Consider the following 27,730-nt stretch of genomic DNA (forward strand, 5'->3'; position numbering starts at 1 on the left):
GTGCGAACCGCGTCCCCCCCGCCACCGCAGAGCCGAGCTACCGCAAACGCCAGGCGACAGCAACCCTGCACCGCCACCGCCTTCCCCCCGCGTCCCGCCGGGTACTGTAGTTTTCGCGGGAGGAATTCCGCGGCGCGCCCGGACTACATCTCCCACGATGCCCTGCGGCAGCCCGCCTGCTGCCTCTGGTACTGCCGCCGTCGCTCGGGGCGGGCGCTGCGGCCTCGTGGGTGCCCTCAGCCAGCGGGTGGGAGCAGGGTCGTTCCCCCTATACGAGGGTGCTGTGGCGTTGCCGCTGGTGAAACGCCGTACGGAGGATCGCGGGGCAGAAGGAGGGTCTCTGCGCAGAGGTCGGTGAAAGCCGCTGGCAGTGGTCGCCCGCCGGTACCGGCGCAGTCGCCCCCGCACTGGGACCTCTGTCCTAGGCCGGGCTCCGCTGCAGCTGCCTTACCCTGCGCTGAAGGGACTGAAGTAAACGCAGTGCGCGTCGGCTTGCGGGGCGTGTAAATGGAAGCACTTTACGCGTTGTCTTTTTTAAATAAAGGCAGGAAAGTTTTGTTAGCGGTAGTTCAGTTAAGAAAATAATCTTCTTCATTTAAATTTCTTCTTGCTGGAGAGTGAGGGCCCCCGTATCTGGGCGGCGGGACGGGGCGCGGCAGGGCCAGCGCCCCCTGCCGGAGAACGGGGGGGCTCCCCGCGGGGCACGCCCGGGTGCGCAGCCGGGCTGACGTCTGCAAGCGGCGGTCAGCCGTGCAGCGTGCTTGTGCCATCGGCTGCGAGTGGTTTTGGCTACTGCTGTGTCGGATGGAGCGTACCGGGACTTGTGAGGGGGAGAGGTTTAAAGGATTTGTTTGAAACTTTAAAACTCCAGGGTGAACAGCAGCTTCTCGAGATGTATGACACTGCATTTTTACATTTTTAGGGCTACATCCCAAAAGTTGTCACTATCATCAGTAGCTACTTGCCAGCAGAGCAACTGAAGTCTGTGGAAAAACTCGTTTTCCTTCCTTGCCAGAGGCCAGGCGCCCAAATGGGGTAATGTGGAAGTTGCTGATCTTTTCTGTGTTTCCATGTCTTTTCTTCAGGATCTCTAAGCAGAGCCTTTAATCTTCACTGGTACTGTAACAAAAGACAGATTCCTGTGATTTTCTGGTGCTTTGCAGTTATTTGGATGAAATGAGCTAAACACACAAACGGTGGTTGCAGTTGCGCCTCTGAAGAGTGGGTTAGGACAGGATGCAGAGCATATCTGCATACCGGTGGATCTACAACATTGGCAGTGACTTCAGAGCTGACAGGGCAGGTTGCACCTAAGCAAGGTCCATGTGAACATCCAGAGTCTTGCAGGGATGTAAATGAACGAAGTTCTTCAATGTAAATTATAGACAGTAGTAAAATTCATGTTGCTCTATTTCTGTTCTCAGCATCTTTAATAAAATAAAAACATGGATTGCATTGAGACAAATTATCTTGTGTTAGGCAATGCAGTTACATGTTCAGTATTTTGTAGAAAATAGGGTTAAAACAATTTCAGTGATTGAAAGATATATTTGGAGACTTAAATGTATGTTCACTGTGCATGTATATGTATACATAAAGTCAACACAGCTTTTTTCTTTTTTTTTTTTTCCTCTTCCTATGTAAGCACCAGCCAGCAGAGGGTGCACAGGTTGACTAGGAAGCCTTATTTCTGAGTTATGTTTGCCGTTGATGGCTTCCTCTTGATGTTTAACTTGTGAATAGATTCATTTAGTAAGTCAGTTTTGTGTTGTATTCTGCTGTATAAATAACAGGAAAAGACATGAATTACCTTATGGAAAAAGGGGAAAAATAGGGGAGAAAAGTAAAGGATTGCACAGAGTACTTATGTATTTAAATCCTATATCCTACAAACACTCATTGATATGTAGGAGGACAACTTGTCTGTAAAGTTAAACAAACGTACAGGTATTTACAGGATTGTAGCCTAAAGAATTATTTGCGAATTTGCCTCTTTACCTTATGCAATATTTAAGAAATTTGTACTAAGAGTGACTGGTATCTTCCTAATTTCTATTATTCAAATCATTTTAGTCAATATTTATAATTACACTGTTTCTGAGTGTGCCTTTAGTAGGTGTTACAGGCCACAGTAGAACAATTAACACTGAAAATGTTATTATAAATAGATTCAGTACAAAAGTAGAAATTCAATTCCAAGAATGATTCTAGGATATCAAAATACAGTTTTAGCTTCAGGTGGAATGAAAGTATTCTTCACAAGTTGAAGTATTTTGAATTCAGTTAAAATACTTTATTGAAGCTTCATTTTAAAGGCAAACCAGTCTTTGATAGTGAAGTTGGAACGTCTCTATTGTAAATTGAAATGATGCAGTTTCAACAAAACACTTGTCCTGATCAAACCAAAATCTTTCAACATTCCAAAAAATAATAAAAATGTTTGAATATATTAAAGTGTCAGCAGAATCACTACATTTCTTTAAAATACTGTGACTTTCTTGAATCAGCATTTTTTTTTACGAGCTTCTGTCAGAATGTTTTATCACCTGCCTTTGCAAGTGAAAAAAGAAATAGGAGATCATGTTTAGTTTAGGATAGAACAAATTACATTAGTCACCTGTAGCAACTGAACTCCATGTTTTATCCATACTATTAATTCAAATAAAATGTTTTTTGTTAGTTATTTCATGCTCACATTAATTGATTAAAGATTCAGTGAATAAAATATATCTATATTTCTCAGGTAACTGTTTCTTTCTTCCTTGTTGGCCATTCATGTCTCTCTGATCTTGTAGTTGCCATTTTATCTTTAGTTGCATTTTTTCAAACTGTCTTAATTAGCTTAAAAACATATTAACTAGTGTAGTTGATTCCCTCTGTACTGAGGAGAAAGCTTTCTTTGCTTCCACTGTCTTCCGAGATCGATAGGTGCATATGCCAACCAGAACTAATTTTGCAATTCATAGTCTCAATTGAAGAACGTTTTCCCTTTTTTGTAGGAATGGTATGATTGCTTCTTAAAAATAAAAGAATAAAAATACAATTATAAAGCCTGTAGTTTTAGAAGATATTGCAAAAATGGTTTATATAGCAGAATAATTCCAACAGGAATATCAAGATGGAGAATAGTGGCTGAGAAACAGTTCTCAATGAATACAAAATCAGGAACTTAAATAATAATATTTTTTTTTAACTCTCAAGGACTTTCAGCTTTCTGCTTGTCCCTAATACTGTTTGTCTGCTTTCTTACTTTTAGAAGTGATTATATAGTACTCACATACATTATTTTATCCCAAATAACATACCTTCAAGTTCTATTGCTGATCTCTTGGATGTATGGTGATTCAAGTAAATGTTTTCAGTAAATGAGCAGTTTTATCTCTCTCCCTCCCTCCACCATTGTGTAAACTATTTCCCTCTTGCTTAACTCTTTTTAACAGGCTACCTGGCAGGTGGTGTAAGAACAGGCTGCTCTTACTCAACATTTCTGCACATGTGGTTAAAATCATACCTGGTGGGGTTGGTTTGTTTGTTTTTATCTGCTGTTGCTTTTTAACCGATGTTAACTGTGTTGTCTCTACAGGAGTCAGAATAAATCAAAATATTTTTTTTTTTTGTTTTTCTTTTCCCCTTGGTAGTCAGTGCTCTGCAGTAGTTTTACTGAAGTTGCTGTGTGCCCACAGTGAGGTCTGCATCATTCCTGGTGATGACACATGAAAGGAAAAACAGTTGAAAGTTTTAGATCTGCTGAGTTTGAAAAGTTGTGAAATATCCTATTGTTTCAAATGTGCACAATTTTTTTGAAGTATAGCATTGAAAGACTAATCATGAAGCCCCAAGTGGGCACGTTTAGTCACTTGGTAGAATGGAATAGTGTTAAGCATTCACTTAATGAATGAGTCTGGTTGACAGTAAAGTCCCCTCTTCTCCCTTGCCCCTTAATTCGAAATATTAAGAAATATTAATATAGATGTATTATAAAAATAACCACTGGTAATTCATAGTTATACCTTCTATTTTACCATTATCTTGAAGAATTTTTCACTTTGTGTCCATGATTGCCACTTGCATCTGTTTTGTGTAAGGTGTTCTGAGTTTTGATAGTGTTTGACGGTGATAAAAGAGATCAGCTGTGCTATGCAGGAGAGCATTGGGGATTAATTGTCAAATGTTGTGTAGATAAGCTTCTAGGTGCCAAGCAGAAGTAATTGTATGAAGTTCATTGTTTCCAGAATACTTTTCTGTCTAGAAATGTAACATAAGCTGCACATACTCTTCCTAATACAGGCTGATTTTTTTTTTTTTATATAACAGAGAATCTACAAGTAGGCTTAGTGATTGGAGACGGAAGAAGTTGGTAGCTTTGTAGTTGGAGATCGATCAAATGTCAAAATGTTTTCATCCAGTAAGTTCATTGAACTAGGTTCTCGGACAAAAATGACAGGTTATTTCTGGTTTTTTTTTTTTTTTTTTTCCTTTGACATCTCTTTCAGAACTGACACTTTTCAAGGATTTTACTCATCAATGAACTGGTTTACGTATGTTTTGGTGTGTAATTCACTATTTAAAAAACAAGATTAGAACAGTTCTTTTCCCTGTATCTTTAGTTTTTCCTCTGTGGATATGACTGATCAGAGGTTTTAATACCAACATCAATTAGAAATCTGTTATTTCAGGCCTAGCTGGCAGTTGATGTGTATACCTTCTTCTGCATGTCCACCTTCAAAAAGCTGTGGTAGATTGTTTGGGGAGAGGAAGAGTTTTAAGGCTGTTTTCTTAAAGTTTCTCAACTAAACTGAGGACCTGATCTGTATTTGTAACAATGATGAAATTCTAAAGGCTAAAAGGCAGTGCTCCACAAGGAAAAAAGTCTTCCATGTTGTTTTTCAGCATGGTTACCAAGTGTGTTGTTTCTTCAAAATTTTTTCTGAAAAATAGTTATACTGCCACAAAATATAGGCATTTTTAATGCAATTCAGTTTCATGATAATATCCTTAAAGGTGAACGTTGAATTGCTTTGATTAATAATCAGACTTAAAGCCTTCCTGACCATGGCTCTGAACAAGGAAATAACTCTAATTCCTTCAGACAACATTTCTTGCTGTTATGGCTTCAGGGTATGATCATCTTATCTGACAAAGAGAAAGGGTGTTTGCCTGTTTCATTAAAAAAATCAATTAGAGAAACAATCAAGCAATGACTTGCTTCTGAAAATGTAATTTAGGCTTCCAAGTCATTTAGATGCTTTTTGAACTTTTAGTAGCCAGGTTGCCATTAATCTCATGATCTGTGGATCACTCTAGCTCTCAGAGATATACATGCATGTCTCCAAGGGGTTCCTTCACATTTAACACTGGATGCAACAGTAAACTTAACTCCCCCACCTACCCCATGCTCCTTGCATTTTCTTGATGTTTCAGAATTTATCAGCTAAAATTGTGCAGTTATCACTCAAAGGATCACATTCTCATAAAAAGAGTTGCATCTCTGGATTTTACTGATGCAAGATCATCTTAGTCATCTGACTATAATTCCCATCTGTGCATCTTTTCATGTTCTTACTGAGATATTTAGAAAGCCAAGAAAAATTATGTGACTAGCCTAGCAGCTGAGTCATTGTATTTTATGTTGAATATCAATGCTGGCACAGGAAATGCAAGATACTAACTCAGGTCTTTTTGAATGATTGAAGGAGGAAGAGGATTTGTAAACCGTTTGCAATGTAATCATGGAATCTTTATCCAGGCATTTCTATAATTTAATAACAATAATTTTAGATCAGATTGTGGTTTCGGGTTTGGGGGAATTTTCTATTTGTTTTTGTTTTCAAGAACATTGCCTTTATGTAAATTACACATTTTGCAGAAATTGTCATGGTGTCTTAATTTTCATGTCTCATAATTATTATTTCATATATGTTAATTATTATGCATTATGTTATGAAAAATGCATTAACAGTTTGTAGTAATTGAAGTATAAATTGGAATTGTTTTAGTTGCTGAGCCACATTTAAAAAAAAGAGCCATAATAAACTCATTAACATTAGAGGAAGTTTTAATTTTTTAATAGGACTAAATGTTACATTTTTCACTGTACGGTGATGCCCCATATCCTGGTAACATTGCTGTCCCAGCAGCCAAAATTTATCAGTGTTTTTATTTGGCATTGACAGCCAAAAGGCAAACCACATTTTATTTAATCTTTGACAAATAAAAAGAAATTTTAATCTTTTTCCTTTTTTTTCCCTGTAGGCTTAAAATGAATAAACAATGCCCTTTTTAAAGCATGACTCATTCAAAAGTACACCTTAAATGAGGAATTGTTCATTTAATTGACATGATTCCTTTGCCAGGCTTTGTATTGATGTGTACAAATTAATCTTTTTTTATTCATAGTACAAGACTTGTGATCAAATAGTAGTATTTTCCTCAAGATAAAAATCTTCATTTTGTAACCAATTTGCACAGAATGTTTTCTAATAATGTCTTGTGCCTGTTCTTTTGTAACTACATCTTGTATTTCCAGTGCATTAAATTTGTATGTGTGGTTTATACAGAAGCAGCACTCAAAAAAAAAAAAAGTAGGAAAAAAATAGGACTAAGAATAATTTTTAAAGTCATATGCAGAGCACCTGAAGGAAAAAAGAACAAAGGCACATCAGGGTAAAAGTAGTAGGAGGGGTATTTCGTTTTACTCATCTCCTAGAAAGCCTACATTAACAAGAATATGCAAAAAAAAAAACCCCAAAACCCCAAAAACAAAAAAAACCCCAACAAGACAAAATGGTGGTACTAGCTACACACACTTGTTATCTTTCATTATTAATACTGTATGAAGAGATTCCAAGTAAAGTAAAATACAGCCATATAAGACGGAATTATACATGTAATGGAAAAACCTCAAGCACTTTATAATTTGCATGAATAGAAATTTAACATTTAAACCCATTCATTTCAAAGAGGGCAATAAACAGGGATCAGGAGAACACATGGCAGAAATTTTGGAAGGCTTTCTGGTGCATAATGTTTACACTTAAAAAAAGAAATAAAATCTTTCATTTCCTATCTAAAAGCGTAAAACTACAGTCACAGTTCTAGAATTAAATCTTTTGAAGACGGTTACCTAGTGAGTGGGGTGAAAAATGTCAATCTCAATGACAGCACGTGCCCACTAGAACAAGTGGTTTCTTTACTGATCACTTCTTGCTTGTCTTCTTAAAGGTACAGTGTCAAACTTGGTTTATTGTTTTGCTGTGTATTTCTTTTTTTCCCCTGCCTGATAGGACTTTGAAATGATACCAAAAAATTTATCTTTCAACTGGTTTCATTCCAGTACCCTACTTTGGGATTATTTGGGCTTTCAGCACACTGAAGGGATGTTGCTATTTTCTAAAAAGCATTTAAATTTATATTATAGTAACAGATTATTACTAAAGCTGATATTGGTGCTTGATTATTTCACCAGTTTCTCATGTAAGTGACATAAACAATTAAGTTACAGCAAAACTGTAATTTGAGTTAATTGTGTTTTCAGGTCTCTGAACAAAATGAATTTCATTACAAGGCTTTCTGCTTTATGTCTGAGGAAAATCAAGATGCAACAGAGGCACCAAAGTAGTAGACGACCAGCTGTTCCACTTGGATCACGGATTTTAACTGATCCTTCTAAGGTTTTTGAGCATAACATGTGGTGAGATGTTTCTTCCAGGCTGATTTTCATATATTTTTGTATATTATTTACTATGATGAATAATGGTGTGTGTATATGTATATAACAGTGGACCGCCAGAATAGACGTGTAAAGGTAGTGCTAGAGAACACTTGAGATTGTCACAAGTAACCTGACAGTTATGAGTTCTCAGTGACTTGTGTAAAAAGCTGCTGAGTAAGTAGTCATGGAATGAAAGGCAAAATATTGTTATAGATCAGTAATGAATTAGGAGACAGAAAGTGTAGAGATAAGATAGTCCATGTTATTTATAATGGCAGAAAGTTACTAGTTAGGTACAATAACGTTGCATACTGGATTAGCGCTGTATTCTAAAATTGACACCATCTTGAAGGAATATGTCAATTACTTGTATTCTTCTAAAGGTGTACTGAAGATGTTACAGATAATTCAGCAGAGATTTCCATACAGTGCACAATTGTCAAAAAAAGTAAATTGAATCTTAACATAAATAAGCGATATAATAGCAGAGAAAACATTAACGTGTAAATGTTAACAAGAATAAGAATTGCCCTGATTTGCAGCAGTACATCGCCATCTCTAAAAGGTATTTTTATGATTAATGGGGGCTCAGAAAAGAGTGAGAATGCTAGTCAACACAGTGGGAAAACTGAGATTGAAGAGGCTAGGATTTTTGACCATGGAATGGAGATGAATACAAAACAGTAAGTAATACAGGAAGTGTTAGAAGGATAGAAGAATATCTAAATCTACCTAGAAAGTAGAAAAATATCTACCTAAGATATTTGGAAGACTGGGAATTTTTATTCCTATAGTTCGTAATTTAAGAACAAGGAATATTTGATGAAAAGAGAAGTGGGGAATTTAGAAGCTATACAAGAAATTATTTTCTACATAATTTTAAAATATATTTTTTAATTCTGCCACACACTATTTTTGAGAGGAAGGATTTAGCTAAATTAGAAAGGGGACTGGATGTGGCTAATGATAAACAATGGGTAACATAACATAGGAGTAACAGATGACAAGTTTCAGGGCTTAAGCTTACTTCATAAAAGTAATCTGCAGTTCTTATACCTTCTTCAGAGCTGTCTCCTGCTGGCAACTGTCAGAGAAGTTATTGGACAAGCTTTTGTTCCAAAATGAAGTTTCCAAATTGCTGTTTTTTTAAAAAATTATTATTATTTTTAGTAGTCCATTTTATTTGTTAATTGGTCCATTTTACTTTTAAATCGAAATTATTTCAAAAGTTTCTCTAATAAAATTCTGATGAATAAAAAGGTCTTAAGAGAGGAATATGACACAGAAGATTGCCTTCTGGTTAATAAATGAATGTCTTCATTACTGTTTTTAGTCTATGAATTTGGCTTAACTCATGAGGTAATATAGGCAACTAGATCTGTCACCTATTACTGTTTTCTAAACTACATGTCCCCAAGCCATGGTCCCCAACACATACCACCTTAAGGCCAAATCTGGAGTTTTCAATACTTCTGTAAGTTCCTTGGTCAAGGAGGCTGGAAGCTGGCTGGTTATTGTGTTAAAAGAGTGTAAAGTTTATCTCTGTTTCATAAGTCTATATGCAGTGTAGTTCTTAAGCATCTTCCAGACTCAGTACTTCCTGCTAGGTGGAAAAACCTTTTACTTGTGTGAATGCGGATTCAAACATAGGCTATATAGTCAAGGTAGGAAAAGTTTTTAAGAAAAAGGCCACCCTTTTTCTGTTACATTGTACCTCAACAAAACTCAGTTTTGTTTAATTTTTTTAATTTCCTTCCAACTAACTGATGATGTGTAGCTTCAGTTTTTCTTGCTAGCATTCGGTGACAGTCTAATACAGAGTTATCAAACTATGATGCAGGTGGTTGGGATGGATTGCGAAGATGGGATTGAAAGGAACAGGGTTGTTCAGAAAGTGGATCTGCAGATGAATCCATGTAGCTCAGAAGGGAAAAAAGGTGAAACTGAGTTGGAGCAGAGGTTGCATGGAAGTTGCAAAGGTCTTGATAAATCAAGAACCTGGCTATGAAGTGGGGGGAGGTCCTTGGATCTGAAGCTTGCTGAATCAGCAGGGTTCTCACTAGGGAGACAAGGGGGATCAGGATGAGTGGTGGTTGAGCTAAATAGATCGTGCAGGGTGAGCATAAGAGATTCATCTTCCCTAGCATTGATGTATCAGGATTTATGTCCTTTTGTTTTCCACTTATCATCTTTGGTACTTCATAAAGTGGCATCCTCCTTTTTGCCTGTGTGTGAATTGGCAGGGAGCCAAGAGCTGCTACCATTGCTGCTAGGAATACTAAGCAAATTAAATTTGGGAACTAATGCTTTATATATTTGCTGTGGTGCTTTTCTGTCATTTTGAGAGAGAAGTAATGAATGATGCTAAACGTTGGAGCAAAAAAATGTCTGCTTCTATTCAGGTTAGTAATTGGCATAGTTTTCACATGTTAGTTTTCAGAGGTAATTAAACTTGCTGTTAGCAAACAAGTTAATGGAAAGGGGCTAAGTTGAATAAGCTGAACTAAAAGTAGCATTGCTTGATGTTATGTCAGGCCTACTCATGTTAACAGTTCCTGGTGTGGTTAAAATGGATAGCTTCCTTTGCTGCTGTCAATGTTCAGCTTAAAACACTTTTAAATGTTCAGCTTAAAACACTGTATTTAAACACTTCGGTGCTTAGAATTCTTCTCTCTTCTGTGTTCCTGCCAGCTTGTATTGCTGAAGGAGCTGCCTCATTCGAAGCATCCAAACTATGTAAATACTTTGCATGAGAACTATGCTATGTCCCCTCTTTTGTAGATTTTGATCAAGAAGTGCTGCTGCAGTCCTGTTGTTTGGGGTCTTCCATATAGAAATTTCTAGGAAAGAGCTAAAAGATCTTTCTTCAGCTTTATGAATCTCCAAGGAGGGACAAAAGGAAAAAAAGTTGTTGATGAAGATGGAGGACTTCAGGCACCTATAGTATTGTGTGTAGAGCCCTTAAGGGCTCTGACGGACACACGATGGTGGATTAAAATTGATCAGCTAGAGCTTATACCACAGCAAGTCATCTGTCAGAAGGGCTGACTGTATATTATTGCTATCTGAATAGTCCAGAATAGCAAGGTTTCAGCTTGCTAGAATGGGCAAGGTCAAAAATGGTGATAGCAGTGAGGGAAGCAAGTCTTTCCAAGAGGATGGATGCCTAGTAATGCTTCGGTCATTCAGTTTTATTCTACTACAGCACGTCTGTCAGAGCCTTGACACTGCACAGGAACATTTGGTATATGAACAAATACAGGAAGGGGAGAGGCAACCTGCTGGGGACAATAATGAGAAATATTTCAGTAGAGATGCGGAAATCAAGTCTGAGGCAAGCAGACAAATACATACCAATTAGTCTCCCACAATTAACAAAAGAGGAACAGTGAAGGTCTAAGAATTAAATTACCTATATGTCACCAAGCATGGAACAGGAAGATGCTCGTTAGCTTTTAGAGACAATCAGCTCTTTTCAAATTGGCACCTTATTCCTTTTCCCATAGTAACCAATGGAATTATAGTCATAGGCTTTCAGTTAATTGATTTCAGTAGGATTAGGATCTAATAGATTACTTGAATTATATTATCTAATTTAATCTGATTTCTAAAACTGTTCAGATGGGACAATTTGGCGGGACAGCTGATTTGCTTTTAAAAGCCGCCAGCAGCACATTTTTGGGCACTTCCCATTGTGGCCTGATCCAAACACAGAATCTGCGGGGAAGGCAGTTTAGTCATCAGGGTCAGATCTTGGCTTGGTTCTGTGACCATTTAATGGATTAATATAACAGTTAGTGAACCACTTGACACAAATATAGATAACATAGACTCCGGAACCATTGTAGCACTGCTTGTCTTTTCTTAGGAATGTCTCATTCTTCTTTTTTCTAAATGTTTCCTGGCTCTATTCCCCAAATAAGTAAAATCCTGCTCAATTCCACCTGTTCCACTTGAATAGGTGGATTATGCTCCCTGTTTCAAGAACAGCTGATTCCTTTGCTAAATGACCTTTGTTCCTCATTGTAAACATTAGTAATGTGAGAAGTTTCTTGCATCAGGGTGTTTGTTGATAGGTCTATTATTATATCCAGCTAAACACAATTCTAATGGGACACTCAAAATACATTCCTATAAACTCAATTTACAAGATATATGTTAATCCTATTATTAATAAAAAAAATGCATACTACTTCAGCCTCCTTGCAGTTGGAAGATTTTTCTTAATCACTTGAGTTTTACCTAACTAGTAATTAATTTTTATCTATCATACACTGAAACTTAGTTTTTTAACTGTCGGTCTCCTTGCGGTCATTTGCTTGGATTCAAAAAGAAAATTTATTTGAGACAGTGTAGCTAATTTGCGACTGTTTTTGCTGGGAAAAAAGATTATGGAAAATCCTATTTAAAGGCTGGTTCTTCAACTGCCTTTTGCAGGGACCATATGCAGTGGTCAAAAGAAGAAGAGGAGAATGCCAAGGAAAAAGCGGCAGAGAACTCACTTGTGAAAGTCCAATGGGAAGACCAAGGTAACAAATTCATAATGGCTTAAAAATTTCTATTTTAATGCTATTTATTAAAGCCTTTAAAGATGCTTTAAAATCCAGGAACGCTCTTTTTATTTCTACATTCTCGTCTAAATTTGTTGATTTTTTTGTTTTCTTTTGTTGCCTCAAAAGATTGTCTCAAAGTGTGTTTTTGTAGCAATTCAGTTACTTATTTGAGCAATTTTGCACTGGGGGGGGGCAATAGGCTCTATGTAAAATAAGTACATCACTATGGTGCAGTTGCAAGTTCTGGCTCCTTTTGTAGTTTTTCAGAATAAAACGCCCACTACACAGGACTGTTACTTCATCAAAGGCAATGAATTTGCAGCCAGCTAGGGTGCTGGGGATGAAAGGTCCCATGTACAATATTCAAATGCTTTTTAATGATTTGTGGACTGTTTAGAGAGCTAGTGTTTGTACATTGCACCATATTTCATTAAGTGCCATGAAAGTTGCACTGGTCCCAGCTGGTCCCAGCTTGCTGCCTTGGCCAGGCTGAGCTGAGAGTGCTTCAGGAAGCAGTGTGTTCACTTTGTGTGGAAGGTGTTCCAATACATCATGCAGAGTCTGCTCTGTAAATGATTAAGGAATTTCGTCCCTGTCTTCAGAAGGGAAACTTAATGTATTCTGCGTTTCTGAAGAATTCAAACTGGCAAACTAAACCCTAGACTAAACTCTACAATAGTTATGTATGCTGAAGCTGGAGTATCAACTTGATAGTAACATAGAAGACTGGATTCTTAATTTGTTCCTTTATTAGACAGATATTCTGAAAACAATTACTTGGATGTCCTGGGCCTCAGTTTACTTAGCGTGTCTTGAACCTGTCAAATTAAATAGTGTCATTATGATCCCGTGCTCAGTTTCACTGATGTAACTAGGGCACACATTGGAGTTTATTTGAATTACCTGTGAATGTGTCTTGGATTGTGTGCCCTTCATCATTTTGAATGCTCTGGGATTGTCGTCCTGCCCTTTTCTGTTACCTCTCACATTCTTTATCTAAATACAGAGTGCAATGTTTGTTTTTCAAAAATGACATCTAATATTTTAATTTGGTTTGTATAAAAATTGAAAAAGAGCTCATAATTGAAAAGTAAGCTGTGTAACCATGTGGCTCATGGAGCCTTTCATTCTTCATCTACAATGAATTAGAACTTAGTTTGTGCTGGTGAGAAATGGAATAGTCAGGCATTTGTCTATTTCCAAGAAATACAAGAATCCAAGGACATTTCCTTTGAATGCCGCTCTGTTTAGAACTTGAATAGGTGAGCATTGCTGATAGTCTTCCTTCAGAAAGCTTCAGCTTCATTCTGCAAGTGGAAGTATATTTTGGCCTATTTGTGTAAACAATGAACTAGACTGAAGCTAACAAGCGGGTTGTTTTGGGGCCTTGGAAACCACAGTAAGGAGAAAAAGACAAGACAGATTTCAATAATACTATTATATCACTAAAATAGAATGGTTCTGATGAGCCTCAATAAAACAAGAGAAGTTAAACTGCATGAACTCATGATACTACCTTTAGGAATTTGATTTACTTATTAGCATGTCCAGTTTCTTCTCAGGCATGCCTGCTAGTGTTGAAAAATTCTGTTAGGGAGAAAAAACAATTGACTAAGTAAGGGATTTTTTTTGTCTCAGAAAGTTATATGTTTATTAGTTTTGTTATTTTTACATGCTTTGGAAAATTTAGTAGTCAGGCTACTTAAATATACAAAATTAAACAAAAAATTGATAATAATACTGCACGCGAGGTTATTACACAATGGTTCAGGAGTGACCAGTGAAAGAATGAAAAGTAAAGTGTTCTTTCACTTGAACCTGTGTAATACCATACTAATACAATTTGAAAGGCTGACTTTAGCCATTGCTTTCCTTCAATTCTGAAATCTGGAAAACTTGATGGGAATTTAAGTACAAGGGTTCTGAGCAGACTTGTAGAAAAGTAGTGACTATAACAAGGGGCGATAACAATTGAAGAACCTTTTTAGTAAAAGGTTCGGTTTTTATACTGAAGCTGAGCACTCTATGAATGTGCCACTTACACTATTGAAATCTGGTATATATGACCTCAATCATCTCTGTGCTTATATTATAAAACAAGTCTATACAATTACTCTGCATGGCTGAGTCTTGCCCTTTAATAATACAATGGGATGTATTAAATGTTAAATTTAAAAAATTATGCAGATTTCTAGGACAAGGCATTCTGCCACCTCCTTGCCACTTCCCACTGCCTGTCTGTGCCTCTGATGATAATTCTCAGCCTTGTTTATCTCTGAAAAGCTGTAGCGATTTAGGAAGTAGTATGTTAAGATTTAAATGAGAGTAGTGGGAGAAATGCACCATATATTTACTCTGTGCATTTCTATTAAAAGAATTAATGGGTCAGTGTAAGTGAGTTGGGACAAAATAAAAAAGGCAACACATATGATGTACACTTAGCAAGAGACATCAAGGGTAATAAGAAACAGTTCTGTAAATGCTTTGGGAATTAGGGGAAAAAACAAGAAAAAGATTTGGTTTGGTACTTAGGAGGGATGAGGAAGGGAAAACCATCAACAAAAAAGACATTGAAAAAGCTGTAATTCTTATCTTTTTATCAGCCTTCCTTTGAAAGGGTTAGCTGCAGTCCAGTGGCTAGCACTATTAGTGCTAGTGAGAAGGAGGAAAGATCTTGTTCTCGTACTGAGAAAGAATAGCTTACAAAGTACATCCACAGAGTACATGGATGACTGGGAAAGCAAAAAAGAGAATATTTACTTTTTTTAAAAAGGGAGGTGGGAAAGGAGAAGAGTCAGATAATTAGTTTCAATTCCTGGAAAAATACTGGAAGAGATAATCCAGAGCTTGCAGACACTGGGTTTGGAAGAACAAAGGAGATGAATACTGGCCAACAAATATTTTTCAAGAATAAATCATGTAAAATCAAGCTAATTTCCTTCTTGGAGAAGGTTACAAGCCCTGGGGATAAGGAAAAAACAGCAGACGTCCTGAAATTTATCCGTAGTCAGGCTTCTGACTTGCTTTACTTGACATTTTCATAAGCAAGTTAAGCAAGCGAGAGCTAATGAAACTGCTTTTGGGTGAATGTATGCCTAGAGAGATCCTTTCAGAATGGAAGGCTGTGCTGGGCAGAGAAGTGTTTTGTTCCGTGTCCAGTTCTGCTTGGTATTTTCATTAGTGACCTCAGGAAATGGGAGACTTGAAGATGATATCAAGTGAACAGACATTTCAAGTATGGTGAAGGATGGGATTAGGATTCAGAAAGATCTGAACGAACAGTGAAAAAAAAGGATCTTAAATATAAATTTGCTAAAAATAAATGCAGAATAATTCCTTGAAAAAATACTAGGTTCTGGAACAATTGGCTAGGTAGTCATTTTGCAGAAGAAGATCTGAGGCTTGTGGTGAATCACTAGCTGAATCAGCAGTGTCATGCTGTTGCAAAATGGCAAGCTGGGAGTTATAAACAGGATTACAGCCTGTAAGCCTTGTAAAATATTCCTTTTGCTCTGTGTTGATAATGCCTTTACCAGAATACAGCACGAAAAAGTAGTAAATCAATTGGAGAGAATGTAGAGAAGAAAAATGAAAATTATCAGAAGTCTAAAAATCATTACTTCTGTGGAAAGAAGAAGAGAGGTTTAGACAATCAAGAAAAGAGATTTTTTTTATGGGGAGACACAGTAAAAGACTTCAAATAAGTAAATAGGTGTTGCAAAGAGAAGTGAGTAATCTTTATCTGCTTGGTTAATGGGACAAGAATTATTGGACTTAAATTGCAATAAGGAAATTTGAGGTTAGGTAGTGGAAGAGTTTTCTAACTGTACAGATGGTGAAGGACTGTAATATATTACTGAAGAAAGTTGTCAAACCTATATGAAAGGTGGTGTCTTAAGAACAAGTTGGACAAATTTCTGTGGAGAAGGGGTATGAACTCCCTGACTGGGTGAAATCCCTTCCAGTCCTATTCTTTGTCATTCTAACATTCAGTTAGAATGTTTTGTTGAATTAAAAGTTAACACAAAGGTCTATTGTAAGACTCTCTGAAGTGTTTTGAAAGTAAGAAAGCCAGTATGTTGCTTCTGACTGTATTGTTATTTTCTGTCAAAACTGCATTGTTGAATGGCTAGGAGTGAATTACTGTCTATTGGCTATGCAGTAGCCTATAGCCTATCACTCTAGTTCACAGAACTGGATTTCTAATTGATGGTTATTTGGAAAGATGACTAGCTACCAACAAGTTTGCAGTTGTTCATAGAGTTTCATAAGTCATGAAATTAATTTCCATTTAGTATTTCTTAAATATGAAAAACATGGAGAGCATTTAATTGAAAAGATGCATTGCTTTTATAATTTGAGACATGAAAGCTTGTCTAAGAAACTTACGATTGCATATTTTGGTGATGTTGTTCTATTATGTCACTACTTTTTTAAAAAAAAAAAAAAGATGCAGAAAGCCTGTCTGCCCCATCCTAAGTGACATAAAATCTAATTAAACCATCATGGGAGTTATTTTGAGCACAGATTAAGGTAAGACCCAAAATCCATATGTTTTTATTTAAATGTGTACAGTGTGGGAAACTACATATTTTTAAACTGTAAATTTGGGGTCCATATTCCATGTTGCTTTACGGTATTTTGTAGCTAAGCTCATATTCACCAAGTTTTTGTTTTGTTTTAATTTCAGATAAATATGAGAGAGAAGCCAGTAAATATTGGAATGAATTTTACAAGGCTCATAAAAATAACTTTTTCAAGGATCGCAATTGGCTGTTTCTGGAGTTTCCAGAAATTCTTCCAGAAAAAAAGAGAGAAGAGTTGAAAACAGAAGAAAGATCTTCAGAACACACAAAAATAAATAGTGCCAACAGTTTTTCACACAAAAATGAAATGTTTGAGAAAGGAGAAAAATATTGGAAGAAAAATTATGGAGGTGGTTCTACTTCTGTACAAGGATATGTATATAATAAAAACCAAGCAAAATCTCTTACTGACAATCCTCAGGGTAAAAACTGTGGAGAAGAACTTGGCAAGCTGGAATCCTTCCCTGGTAGTGATGCCACTTACAGAATATTAGAGGTAATGCACTGCAAATGTTCTACCCATCATATAGAACTCCATTAATTGCTCAAAAGCCTGATAAAGACGTGTAGTAAGTATCAAGAAAGTAAACATTTAGAATTTGACATACTACATTCATTTATGGCACAAACTTTCAGAGAAACCTAGGATCTGGGCTTTGTTGTCCCTTTAAAGTTTTTCCCAAATCAGAATTTAGGGCTACATAGTCAGATTCCATTTTCACTGGAAGTTTGGTTTCTAATTTCCTAAGGAAAGTTACATCTTAAAGTGCTTTGTTCTTGAAGTGCTTTGTTCTTCTGTCTTAAACTTCAAGTACTTGACGCATTCTTGCCAAAAGGTGAAATTCAACAAGAATATTGCATTCTCCTATGCAGTTTGAGACATGGATTCTCTCTTAACTTTAGAAAGACATTGAGGAGAAACATGACCATAGAAGTGATTTGAGAATTGTGGTATGAGCTGTTTATACCTTTTCTGTCCAACATACCTTCCAGTCTAATGGGTCCTACCTACCAACTAATTTAAGACAAAAATAAAAAAATATGAGGTTTTATTTGCTCCTTTAATTTAACTTTTTGTTTCTCTTCTGATTTTAGGTTGGTTGTGGTGCTGGAAACAGTGTCTTTCCTATTTTGAAAGTTCTATGGTATGTAGTGCTGGATTTTCAAATATGAAAGTGCTATTCTCATCTTCTTAATTTTCTTGAAATGTTGGGTGCTAGACCAGTGCTGCAGGAAGTGTTGAGTGGATTGTTTTACAGCCCTGAAATTCTGATTGCTTGCAGACCATAGATAATGTTGGTAGCATCAGTACAAGATACTCCTCATACTGGTCAACCCTAGTCTTGGGGGGACAATATTTGCTGACAAGGTTTGTCTTCAGGTGCATTCAGACTGATTTCTTGTGGTTAATCTCAGGCAGGTGGAATATTCTCTTTTCTTACATGTCACCGTAAAGCTACCAGATATCTCTTCAAAAGGCCAAAATCGGAGACAGTAGATAACACCATGTGGTCTACTGGTAAGAAATTGTATTATTTCTGAATTTGGCTGGTACACTTTGTCATATTGCTTTAGGTTTTAGTGTCAAGGAAGGCACAAGTCCTGTATTGCATTACTTAATTCCTTGAAACATTTTAATCCACTTAGCTTCCGGTTTTAGAAAAAGCTGTTGCGACAGCATGTCCTCCCTTCCATGTAGGCAGAAAGGTTTTAGTGGAAAGGCTGTGTATGTATCGAGGGTTGAAATAGATTTCTTTTTATTCATGCCTCCAAGAGCTTGAGTACGGCACAGTTCGTTATTCTATAAATGAATTCTGATTGGTAGCATCACCACTATAAAAAAATACTCCATTTTGCAGATATGGAAACAGAGCAGGAGGAATCGAGTGATTCACCAGGGTCATAGATGAAACCTATTAGTGTTAGCAATGCATCTTCATCCCACAACAAATGCTTTGCTTTAGACAGCATATAATGAAAGGGGAGCCCTGTTTCATATGAAAAGTTTGGAAAGTAACACTATACAGGGAAAAGATATCTTGTGGCTGTATTAAAAAAGATGAGACAAACTTTTGTGTTTTCCTCACAGGAGGCATTAGTCATAGGTTGGCATTTCTGATAAGTAAGAATCCACTCATTAGGTATTTTTCCTGGAGATCTCTATTCTTATGCAAATCCTTCAGTCAATCACATTGGTTGGTATATTGAACAATTCACACATTTGTCTTGTATATGACCTGATGGAAACATCTTTTATGTCTTAGCAGGCCTGGCTTTATTGCATAGTTGGTTTCACTCTGAATTTAATAATATAAAAATTGCCTTTTGTATGCATATAAAAAGAAGCCAGTGTCAGGTGTGAGTGTACCCTGGCTAAAAAAAAATTTCCACTTAGGTTTGTAATGTAACTTTTAAACCCTGCCCCCTTAAAATTTATGTTACTGCTTTTTAATACAATGCCTCATGAAATCACCATCCAGATCAAGTCGTGTCTTTGTTTTAAATTGACTTTCTACATAGCTCCCGTTCTGCTCTAAAAAAATGGAAATAACATCGTAACAAGTCAATTAGGTAATCAGCTTAACCTTTCCCAAGGGAGTGGCTGGGTCCAAAGCCTGGCTGCTTGTCCTCATCCATGATAAATATCTAAACTCATCAACTCTCATGGTGGGCACAGAGCTGATAAAAGTTTTGCTCAGCAACAAGGATGGAATATATTTTGGTCCACAAGGGTTCTCCTGTTGAGCCCTGAAAGGGAGGTCACTAACTCAGCTGTGTATACTGTGAGATCTTATAGATACTGCCACTTATTGATTGCCTTTCTAAAGAAACTGTCTGTCCAAAATCTCAAATATTTTTAAAGAGAGATTAGTTGGTCATGAGTTGACCATGAGGTCATCCCTCAGTAGGTTTTGAGGGGCTTGCTCAGTTTCTTAAATGAATTTTTCAGAGGTGAAAAAAATTTCTCCCTAGAGTTACTAGTATCTGATGAATGGTACAAGGAAATTTGCAGCTGACTTAGTCTTGGATGGGAAAGGAAGGGAAAACAGTGCTACAGGAAATTCTTATTCATCTTGGCTTACAAAACATGGGATAATGGAGGGAAACAACTTATACCGCTTAATCTAATCAAAAGCACAGCAAGGTGGCACATGGGAACCCAAACCTCTACAGAACTGTGGATGACTTTTGCAACACCCCACCCCTGCCCAAATCATATTGCTAATTAAACTGCATACATGGGCTAATGATAGAGACTTAATGCAGTGCTTCTGTAAGAAAATGTGACCTATTAATGTGCATTTATGTAATACAACACCAGGACATTGTCATCAATTCTGACAGCCCTCTGTGACCTTCTTTCTTTTCCTTTTCACTTCCTCCCTGACAAGGCTATAATTCTCCTTTTTATACTAACTGCCTGTTGGTATTCTTATGAATTTGTCTGCCCTGTTGGTTCCTTACAACCTATGTGGCTTTCCATGTGCTAGACATCAATAAGGCACGCTTGATCAAACCTGTGGAGAACCGCAAAGGGCCCTCTGTAGTTCCATGAACACTGATGTAGACTTTAATCTTTTACAATAATAATTTTTTAACTGATGTTGGTTTTGTTTTCCTAGCAATACACCTGGAACCTTTCTGTACTGTTGTGATTTTGCTTCAGGAGCAGTGGAGCTGGTAAAGGTAATTCATATGCTTGCTTTAGAGTACCTTATAAGTCTGTAATTCAGGAGGCTGCCAGGAAGCCGTCTTCATGAAAAAGAATGTGATGGCTTTGACAACTTTTAACTGAAGTTTTCAATATTCCAAAGAACAAAGTCTTACTCTATGCAGAGAGGAATGAATACCATCAGTGAGCTTGCTTCTCAGCTTGAGTAAGATACCAGACAGAATAGGCTTTTATATGAGATGTTTTACAATGCTGAATAATTGAAGAAAAAAAGTTTCTTGAGTCACAGTAAACGTATTAACTGCTACTGTTCTCTCTGTGCCTCTTTTCATCTTTTTCCTGACAGTCACATTCGTCCTACAATTCAGCCTGGTGTTCTGCCTTTGTTCATGATGTGTGTGATGATGCTTTACCCTATCCTTTTCCAGATGAGATCCTGGATGTCATTCTCCTTGTCTTTGTGCTCTCTACTATTCATCCTGACAGGTAAATGAAGACTAAAGAGCAAAGCAAATGGGTTAAATCTCTTTTATCACTGGAGGTTTTCAAGAATAGCAAAAGAAGATGATGAATCTTTAATTTATTATTTAGTAAGCTACAATATATATAAAACAAGGTACTTTAAATGCTGTTTCCCATTTTCAGGCTTCAAGAGAAAAGCTGGTCAGGCTAATTCATTAGTCAGCCTCCTGTCCCCATCAAAATAGAAGGGGTATATTGTAACTAAATACATCCCTATTAATAGATACAGTGATTCAAGAAAATTACAAATTAAAAAACCAGTCCACTAGTCTTCTAGAAGGAAATTATTTTTAGTGATCAAAACCAAACATTCATGATTTAACACCTTACAATATGTTGATAAAGACTTAGGTTGCTGATTTAGCCACACGCAAATGCTTACATGCAGGCCTTTTAAACCAAAATGCATTCAGAATTTTGTAACTTGTTTGGATTAAGAAAACTTTATCTAATTTTCATGCATAGTGTTATGCTGAGTGCTGTTAGCCTTGTTACTAATGCATCTCAATGTCTAATGAACCAAACTTTATGACTGTTAAGGCTGGCTGATTGTGAAAATGCCCTTTTTTAATGGGAAAAATGCAAAAGAGGGGATGTAAGTTAAACTCCTTGACTCTTCCTTTAACTAGATCATATGAAGGGAAATACATGCTGTATGTGTGGTAATACATTTATTACTTTAAGAATGTCATTAAAATGGGCTTGGCAAACAGAACAGTATTTGTCTCAGTCTGAGAACTATTTCCTTGCCTAAGTTATTAATGATTAGCTTTACAGAAAAATCTTTCCCATATAGGATATTGCTCCTTCCTGTTTGTTCAGAGATGAGCACATGAGTCATGCAAAGCCTGGGTCCAGATTTCAAAAACAATTCAAGTGGTAGATTTCAGATCTCTGTAACTGCAGTGATGCTGTCAGGAAGAAACTGGACAATAGAGATGCATTCATTCAATCGCTTTGCCTGTAGAAGCAGTAATCAGATGTTCTGTCAGAATTTCTGTGGATCTTTTCCTATTAGTCATTTGAGAATGTGTTTGTCTTTTTTCTTTTTTTTTTCCCTCCCCATGTCAGCATCTAAAGGCTGACATGGATGCTTTTGTGTGTGTGTATACACACATAAAGATTTCCATGTAATTATCTGTGTTGTAAGACCCACTTTCCAAAGATTTGTTAGTCATTACTGTCATCTCGTAGAAGTAAATGACTGCATAAAGGCAAATGTAATCCAGATTCATCTTGCTCAGTATACATTTTTTCTGGAAACTTTGAAAGTGGGAAAAGAAAAAGAAAACCAAGAGAATGATGATGCAGAACTTACGTACTTTGGAGATCTGTAAAATATACATGGGAGGGACACATTTGTATTCAGCACAATTGTTACTTAGCGATTTCTCTTCAGGCTGTTGTGTTTAATTTTTCATAATTGCTACTCTTGTACCCCATTTTTAACACTTCAGTTCTGCTAGAAGGCCCCTTTAAAAGTTGGTTGCAGAATTTGAAAGGTATTAAACTTCAAGCTATGTAATTAATGTGCTCTAGTCCTACAGGATGAGATTTCTCAGCACTTTCACTTTTTGTGCATGTACATTTTTTTCTATGTATACAAAACTTACGTTTATATAGGCAAAGTCTGTAATTCTGTGCACAACTACCTGTCTTGAACAGTCTTTTATTCTTAGCTGGTGCTGCCTTTTCTGTCTGTGGCAGCACACTTGATTGCCTGAGTTGAGTATGAGCAAAGAGGACAACTTTTAAAGCACTTGGCTTCCTCTAAGTGAATTCTGTGCTTAAAAAGTGTATGCTGCTTTTTGTTCTTGTTTGTTTGGAGATATGATATTATTTTCTGCTGAACTACCTCCTAATTCTGTTCCTTAAAAATCAAGGTAAGATGCCTGCACTGCTGTTGCATAAGGACCAAATTACATTAGTGGTTGAGTTCTGACATTGTTGGGTCAACAGGGTAAGGCCACCTGAGGGACAGGGATGCTGTAAGGATGTTGTCTTGGTACACAGTAATGGTATGCTGATTTTGTGTAGTTCAGTAGGACTTACTCTTCTTTAGCTCTTTTCAGATACAGCACCCTGCCTTTCCTTTCCATTCATTTTGCATTCGCTCTGGCTCCACACCTTCTACATGGTCTATCCGCTTCCCGGTGGGAGGAAGGGTTGAATTAGGCAAGTGGACTTTTCTGCCTTGCAGCCTGCCAGGTGCAGACTGCCTTTTGTGGTCTTTCATGAATGTGGAAAACTAAGTCCTTCAGTTTATTCTGAAAGAGTGAGGCAAACCCAAGCCATTATTCATTAGTAACATGTTTTGCAGGGTAATGCAAATGTATCTATAAGAAGCTCCAAGGTAAGGCTAAAAAGTGAGAATGAAGATGCTCTGGTCTAGTGAAAGAGAAAGAGTACTGTGTATGGTACTTATTCCTATCATACATACAGCGGGCTGGTATGATCTTGATAAGGAAGAACTGATGTTAGATACCACCAAGATTCACAATTGTCAGCATTTTGGAGGATGCAGACTTTCCTCCTCTAACTAGCAATATCTCCAGATGGAGTTCTGCCAGATTCCTCTCCTGAGGTACTACTCAGATTCTTCTTTCCGTCCTCAACCATTAGGTGTGGAGATACTGATTTTGTGTGTATGATCAGTACCTCCATAAAGAAATCAGGTAAGTTTTTGTCTGCCTTCCAGGCCCTTGATTTTGCTATGTACAGCAAGAAGGATTGGTCTAGCTCACCAATGCACATAGCTAACTGTTCATTCATTGTTTGTCATATATCTGCCTGACCCATATGACCCATATACTCAAAAACTGTGTTTTAATCCATCCTTGAGATTCTGTTGAAGTGAAGGAAAAGGGCTCCTTTTCTCTTTCTAGTTTGTATTCTCTTACAGTTTCTTTTAAATTTTTGGTTTAGAGGCTTTTTTGTAAAGAGTTCTTCCTGTTCACTAGTGCTTGGCCCTTTTATAGTAAATATAGACACATCTTCTCACTGTAGTTTTGGAAATCTATGTATATTCCAAGCACCTAGAAAAAAACAGTTATTTTTGCAAATTACACCAGTATCCCATCTATTTTCTAAGGATGCAAGGGGTTGTAAATAGGTTGGCTAAACTACTGAAACCTGGAGGAATGTTGTTATTTCGAGACTATGGAAGATACGATACAGCTCAACTTCGTTTTAAAAAAGGTAATTCCTGAATGCTTTTGTAGTTCACTGTTCATTTTAACTCTTTTTAAAAAAAAAAGTGACATGTCCTTTTTCATTACTGCTCTAATTTCTTAGGTCGTTGCTTGTCAGAAAATTTTTATGTACGAGGAGATGGAACCAGAGTATATTTCTTTACCAAAGGTATGAAATAGTATATTTTTTTTATAGAAAGGGTTGAGTGTCTCTCAAGATGATTTGAGTTGTAAAAGCTCATCTTAGAAGAGAAATTTAAAGAAGGTTTTATTGGCTTTTTTTTTTTTAATTCTCTGCTTTGACAAAGCCCAAAGCTAACTGATGTAAGAAAATAATTCCCTTTATGTGTACGCTTGTTGCATCTGGGGTCCTGCAAGATTGCTTGCAGACATCACTGGAAATTTCTCTTTGTCTAAGCATCTTGTGTCTAATAGTATGCTCAAATTCTATTATGTAAAGATGTACTTGATTTCTTTCTTAAAATTGAGATAAATATGCTTGGAAGGACAGTTGGTAGCAGGGCTCTGATATTTTGTTCTGCTGTGTTGGTGAATCTGAGCTGTGAGGCTGCTCTTTCTGCAGGAGCTAAACTTAAATTCCTGATTATGGATACTATTGCTCTTTGCCTGTCCACTCACTTGGTTCTGTTGGCAGTCAGCTTAGACTGCTGTTATTTTAGCCCAGCTACTGGAAATTGTGAAAGTGAGCATCACAATACTTTTTTTTTTTTTTTTTCTTTTTACCCTCTGCAACCTAGACTGTAAGCAATAGAGGTGGATCAGAATTTATCCCAGCCTGAGTAATTTTAGAAGTGAGAAGGAGGATCTGGGACATGTATGGGAAATCACTTGAATTCAAAGAGCCTTCTCAGTTTTTAAATGCCTTGTTTTGTGCTTACTCATGACAAAGAAGCTTAAAGTTTTCCAGTGGTGACTGACAAGAAGGAGATAATGATGTTGGTGTAAATGTGTGGATTGTCATTTGGCAGGTGAAATAGCTTTATCTCAATAATATGCAAACAGTGACCAAATGGCATGCATTTGTTTTCCTCAACTCTGTCATACTGAACCCTCTGAAGAAAGGGGATCCATGAATGCCATGACTAATAACCAATGTGGTTTGGGCCTCAACATAACATTTTTTACTGTAATATAACTCAAGAGCTGTGAAAATGAATTTCTAACAGAAGACTTCTTACAGGCAGTTTCCTTTCAAATCACAAAACAGATTTAGTTCCATCTTTGGTTAAACTGCATGTTGTTAATTACTACATTCTACAAATGTCTCTTTTTTTTTTTTAATTACAATAATTCTTTATATGAGAAAATAGACGAGATATGGAACATGTTCAACTTGGCTGGATTAACTGAAGTACAGAATTTAGTTGATCGGCGATTACAAGTAAACAGGAAGAAAAAAGTGAAAATGCAGCGAGTTTGGATACAAAGCAAGTTCCAAAAACCATTGCTGCTATCTCTGAATAATCCTGAAGAAACCAGCGAAAGGCACCCTTATAGATAATTGTGCCATGAACTCCAGAAACTGAAGCAGATTTGAGTACGTATATTTCCTATAAATTTTGTGTTAACTACTGAAAAGGAGAAATATATTGAACTGAAAACCTTTCCCTGATTTTTTTTGTAAATATATGTGTGTGAAAATGATCTGGGGGGGAAAAAAAAGGGCATTTCTGACTTCTGCTTTATATGCAATAAAGGGATATGCATTAATCTATTCATAACTGTGACCAGGCACTATTTTACTTCCTTGAATGTAAATAGTCAATAAGTGTAAGCATGTATCTTGTTCCTGTTGAAATTCACAATATGTAAAAAGTTTTAGACTGAAGCATAATTGTTTCAGAGATTCAGAGAAACAGAATATCTGTTCTTACTATCACTACAAGCTGTGCTGAGTTAATTTGAGTCATGTCTCTCTTACCCACTGTGTGTCTTGCAACTGTATTTCCTCTTTGGGGGGAAATTTCTTGGTGCATAAATAATGAAGACAAAATATCTTTGATTTGCATGTAAGTTATAATTTCATACTAACTGCATGTGATATGCATAGGTATAAGATTAGTCAGTGATTGGCGTCCTTCATTGTGACTGACTTACTCCTCTGAAGTCTCCACTTTCCATCTACATGCTCATCAGAAACATGCCAAACTCAAGTTTCTGTAACAGCTTAGTGATACATACACTATATTTAAAGTGCCATAGGTTGTAAACCTAACATAAGGTAGAAAAGAATTACCAAAATGCCAAAACAGTGCTGAAACCAAATAGTTAACATTTACCTGGATAAACAGAAGCATTATTTTTATGATATGTCAGATATGCTAGAGGGAGGAGCAAAAAGAGTAGTCCAGAGTACATTTTATTAATATTGTTATGGGGTAATGTAATCACACTAAAATGGTGATCTACATGGCAGCGGAGATATTTTTGTTGTTTACAGAGAGAGGTTGCTTTCTTAGGGCTTGAGTCTTAGAAAAAAGACACAATGTTTTGGTATTGAACCTGTGGAGACACAGTAAAAGGACAGGACTACACTAGTATGTCAAGTGCTTTTAAGAAGAAAACCAAAATATAAACACTGTTTTCAGATGTAGACCATGATGCTGAGGCTGTTGAGCTAGTATTTAAAGATGCCACTTCTGCTATTTAAATGTAATTTTACAATCACTTAGCCACAAGGAGGAGAGGACAAGAAACAGGTGAATGAATAAAATAAATCTCTTACTTCAACAAGGATATAGAATGCATGTAATCTATAACATGCATGCAGTTTTGAGTGCCATTAATATAGTGATAGTGACACTCTCAAAGTCTCTTTTCTTGCTTTTGTTTTAGTCTGAAGGGTAAGCATGTCACAGCTGACAACCCTTTTTTTTGCAAGCTGTTAGCTGCTAAGCTAAGTAGAACTGATTGTCTTCTAGGAAAAAAAAATATCTGAATTTAGATGCTAAATATCTTCATTCCCTTTGACAAGATGAGGGACCTGCTTAATTTCCATAAATCCAGATCAGTTTCAAGAATGAGGTGCAATAATGGGTTGTCCTGGTTTCAACTGGGATACAGTTAATTTTCCTCCTGGTCACTGGTATAGTGCTGTTTTTTGGATTTGGCATGAGAATAATGTGATAACACACTGATGTTTTAGTTGTTGCTAAGCAGTGTTTATACTAAGTCAAGGACTTTTCAGCTTCCCATGCTCTGCCAGCGAGGAGATGCACAAGAAGCTGGGAGGGGCACAGCCAGGACAGCTGACTCAAACTGGCCAAAGGGCTATTCCATACCATATGGCATCACGCTCAGTATATAAACTGGGGGAGTTGGCTGGGGAGCAGCCATCGCTGCTTGGGGACTGGCTGGGCGTCAGTTGGCGGGTGGTCAGCGGTTGCATCACTTGGGTTTTTCCCGGGTTTTGTTTCTCTCTCTCTCTCTCTCTCTCTCTCTCTCTCATTGTTTTCCTTTTCATTACAATTTAT

The 27,730-nt window shown here is 36.9% G+C and overlaps 1 protein-coding gene across 5 annotated transcripts; it reads left to right on the forward strand.

Annotated features, from left to right (window-relative positions):
- Nucleotides 1-21: 21 nt before the first annotated feature.
- METTL8 (methyltransferase 8, tRNA N3-cytidine) lies at nucleotides 22-27,678 on the forward strand. 5 transcript variants are annotated; one of them, XM_075511184.1, is made up of 11 exons: nucleotides 198-350; nucleotides 958-1,035; nucleotides 7,535-7,690; nucleotides 12,149-12,240; nucleotides 16,955-17,346; nucleotides 17,946-17,995; nucleotides 20,474-20,537; nucleotides 20,870-21,009; nucleotides 24,137-24,243; nucleotides 24,340-24,405; nucleotides 25,568-27,678. In XM_075511184.1, the coding sequence occupies exons 2-11, from the start codon at nucleotides 1,031-1,033 to the stop codon at nucleotides 25,756-25,758; spliced, it is 1,263 nt and encodes a 420-aa protein (XP_075367299.1). In that variant the 5' UTR covers nucleotides 198-350; nucleotides 958-1,030; the 3' UTR covers nucleotides 25,759-27,678. The 5 variants fall into 5 exon arrangements, with proteins under 5 accessions (XP_075367300.1, XP_075367295.1, XP_075367299.1 ...); XM_075511185.1 differs by lacking the exons at nucleotides 198-350; nucleotides 958-1,035 and adding an exon at nucleotides 22-188; XM_075511180.1 differs by lacking the exons at nucleotides 198-350; nucleotides 958-1,035 and adding an exon at nucleotides 22-101.
- The last annotated feature ends 52 nt before the right edge of the window (nucleotides 27,679-27,730 follow it).

This window comes from Mycteria americana, chromosome 9 (genome assembly GCF_035582795.1).
Source record: "Mycteria americana isolate JAX WOST 10 ecotype Jacksonville Zoo and Gardens chromosome 9, USCA_MyAme_1.0, whole genome shotgun sequence".
Lineage (NCBI taxonomy): Eukaryota > Metazoa > Chordata > Aves > Ciconiiformes > Ciconiidae > Mycteria > Mycteria americana.

Coding starts and splice junctions, on each gene's coding strand:
- METTL8 (XM_075511184.1), top strand. Junction 17,996..20,473: donor CCTATTTTGAAAGTTCTATG/GTATGTAGTGCT, acceptor TTGTTTTCCTAG/CAATACACCTGGAACCTTTC. Junction 24,406..25,567: donor AGTATATTTCTTTACCAAAG/GTATGAAATAGT, acceptor ATGAGAAAATAG/ACGAGATATGGAACATGTTC.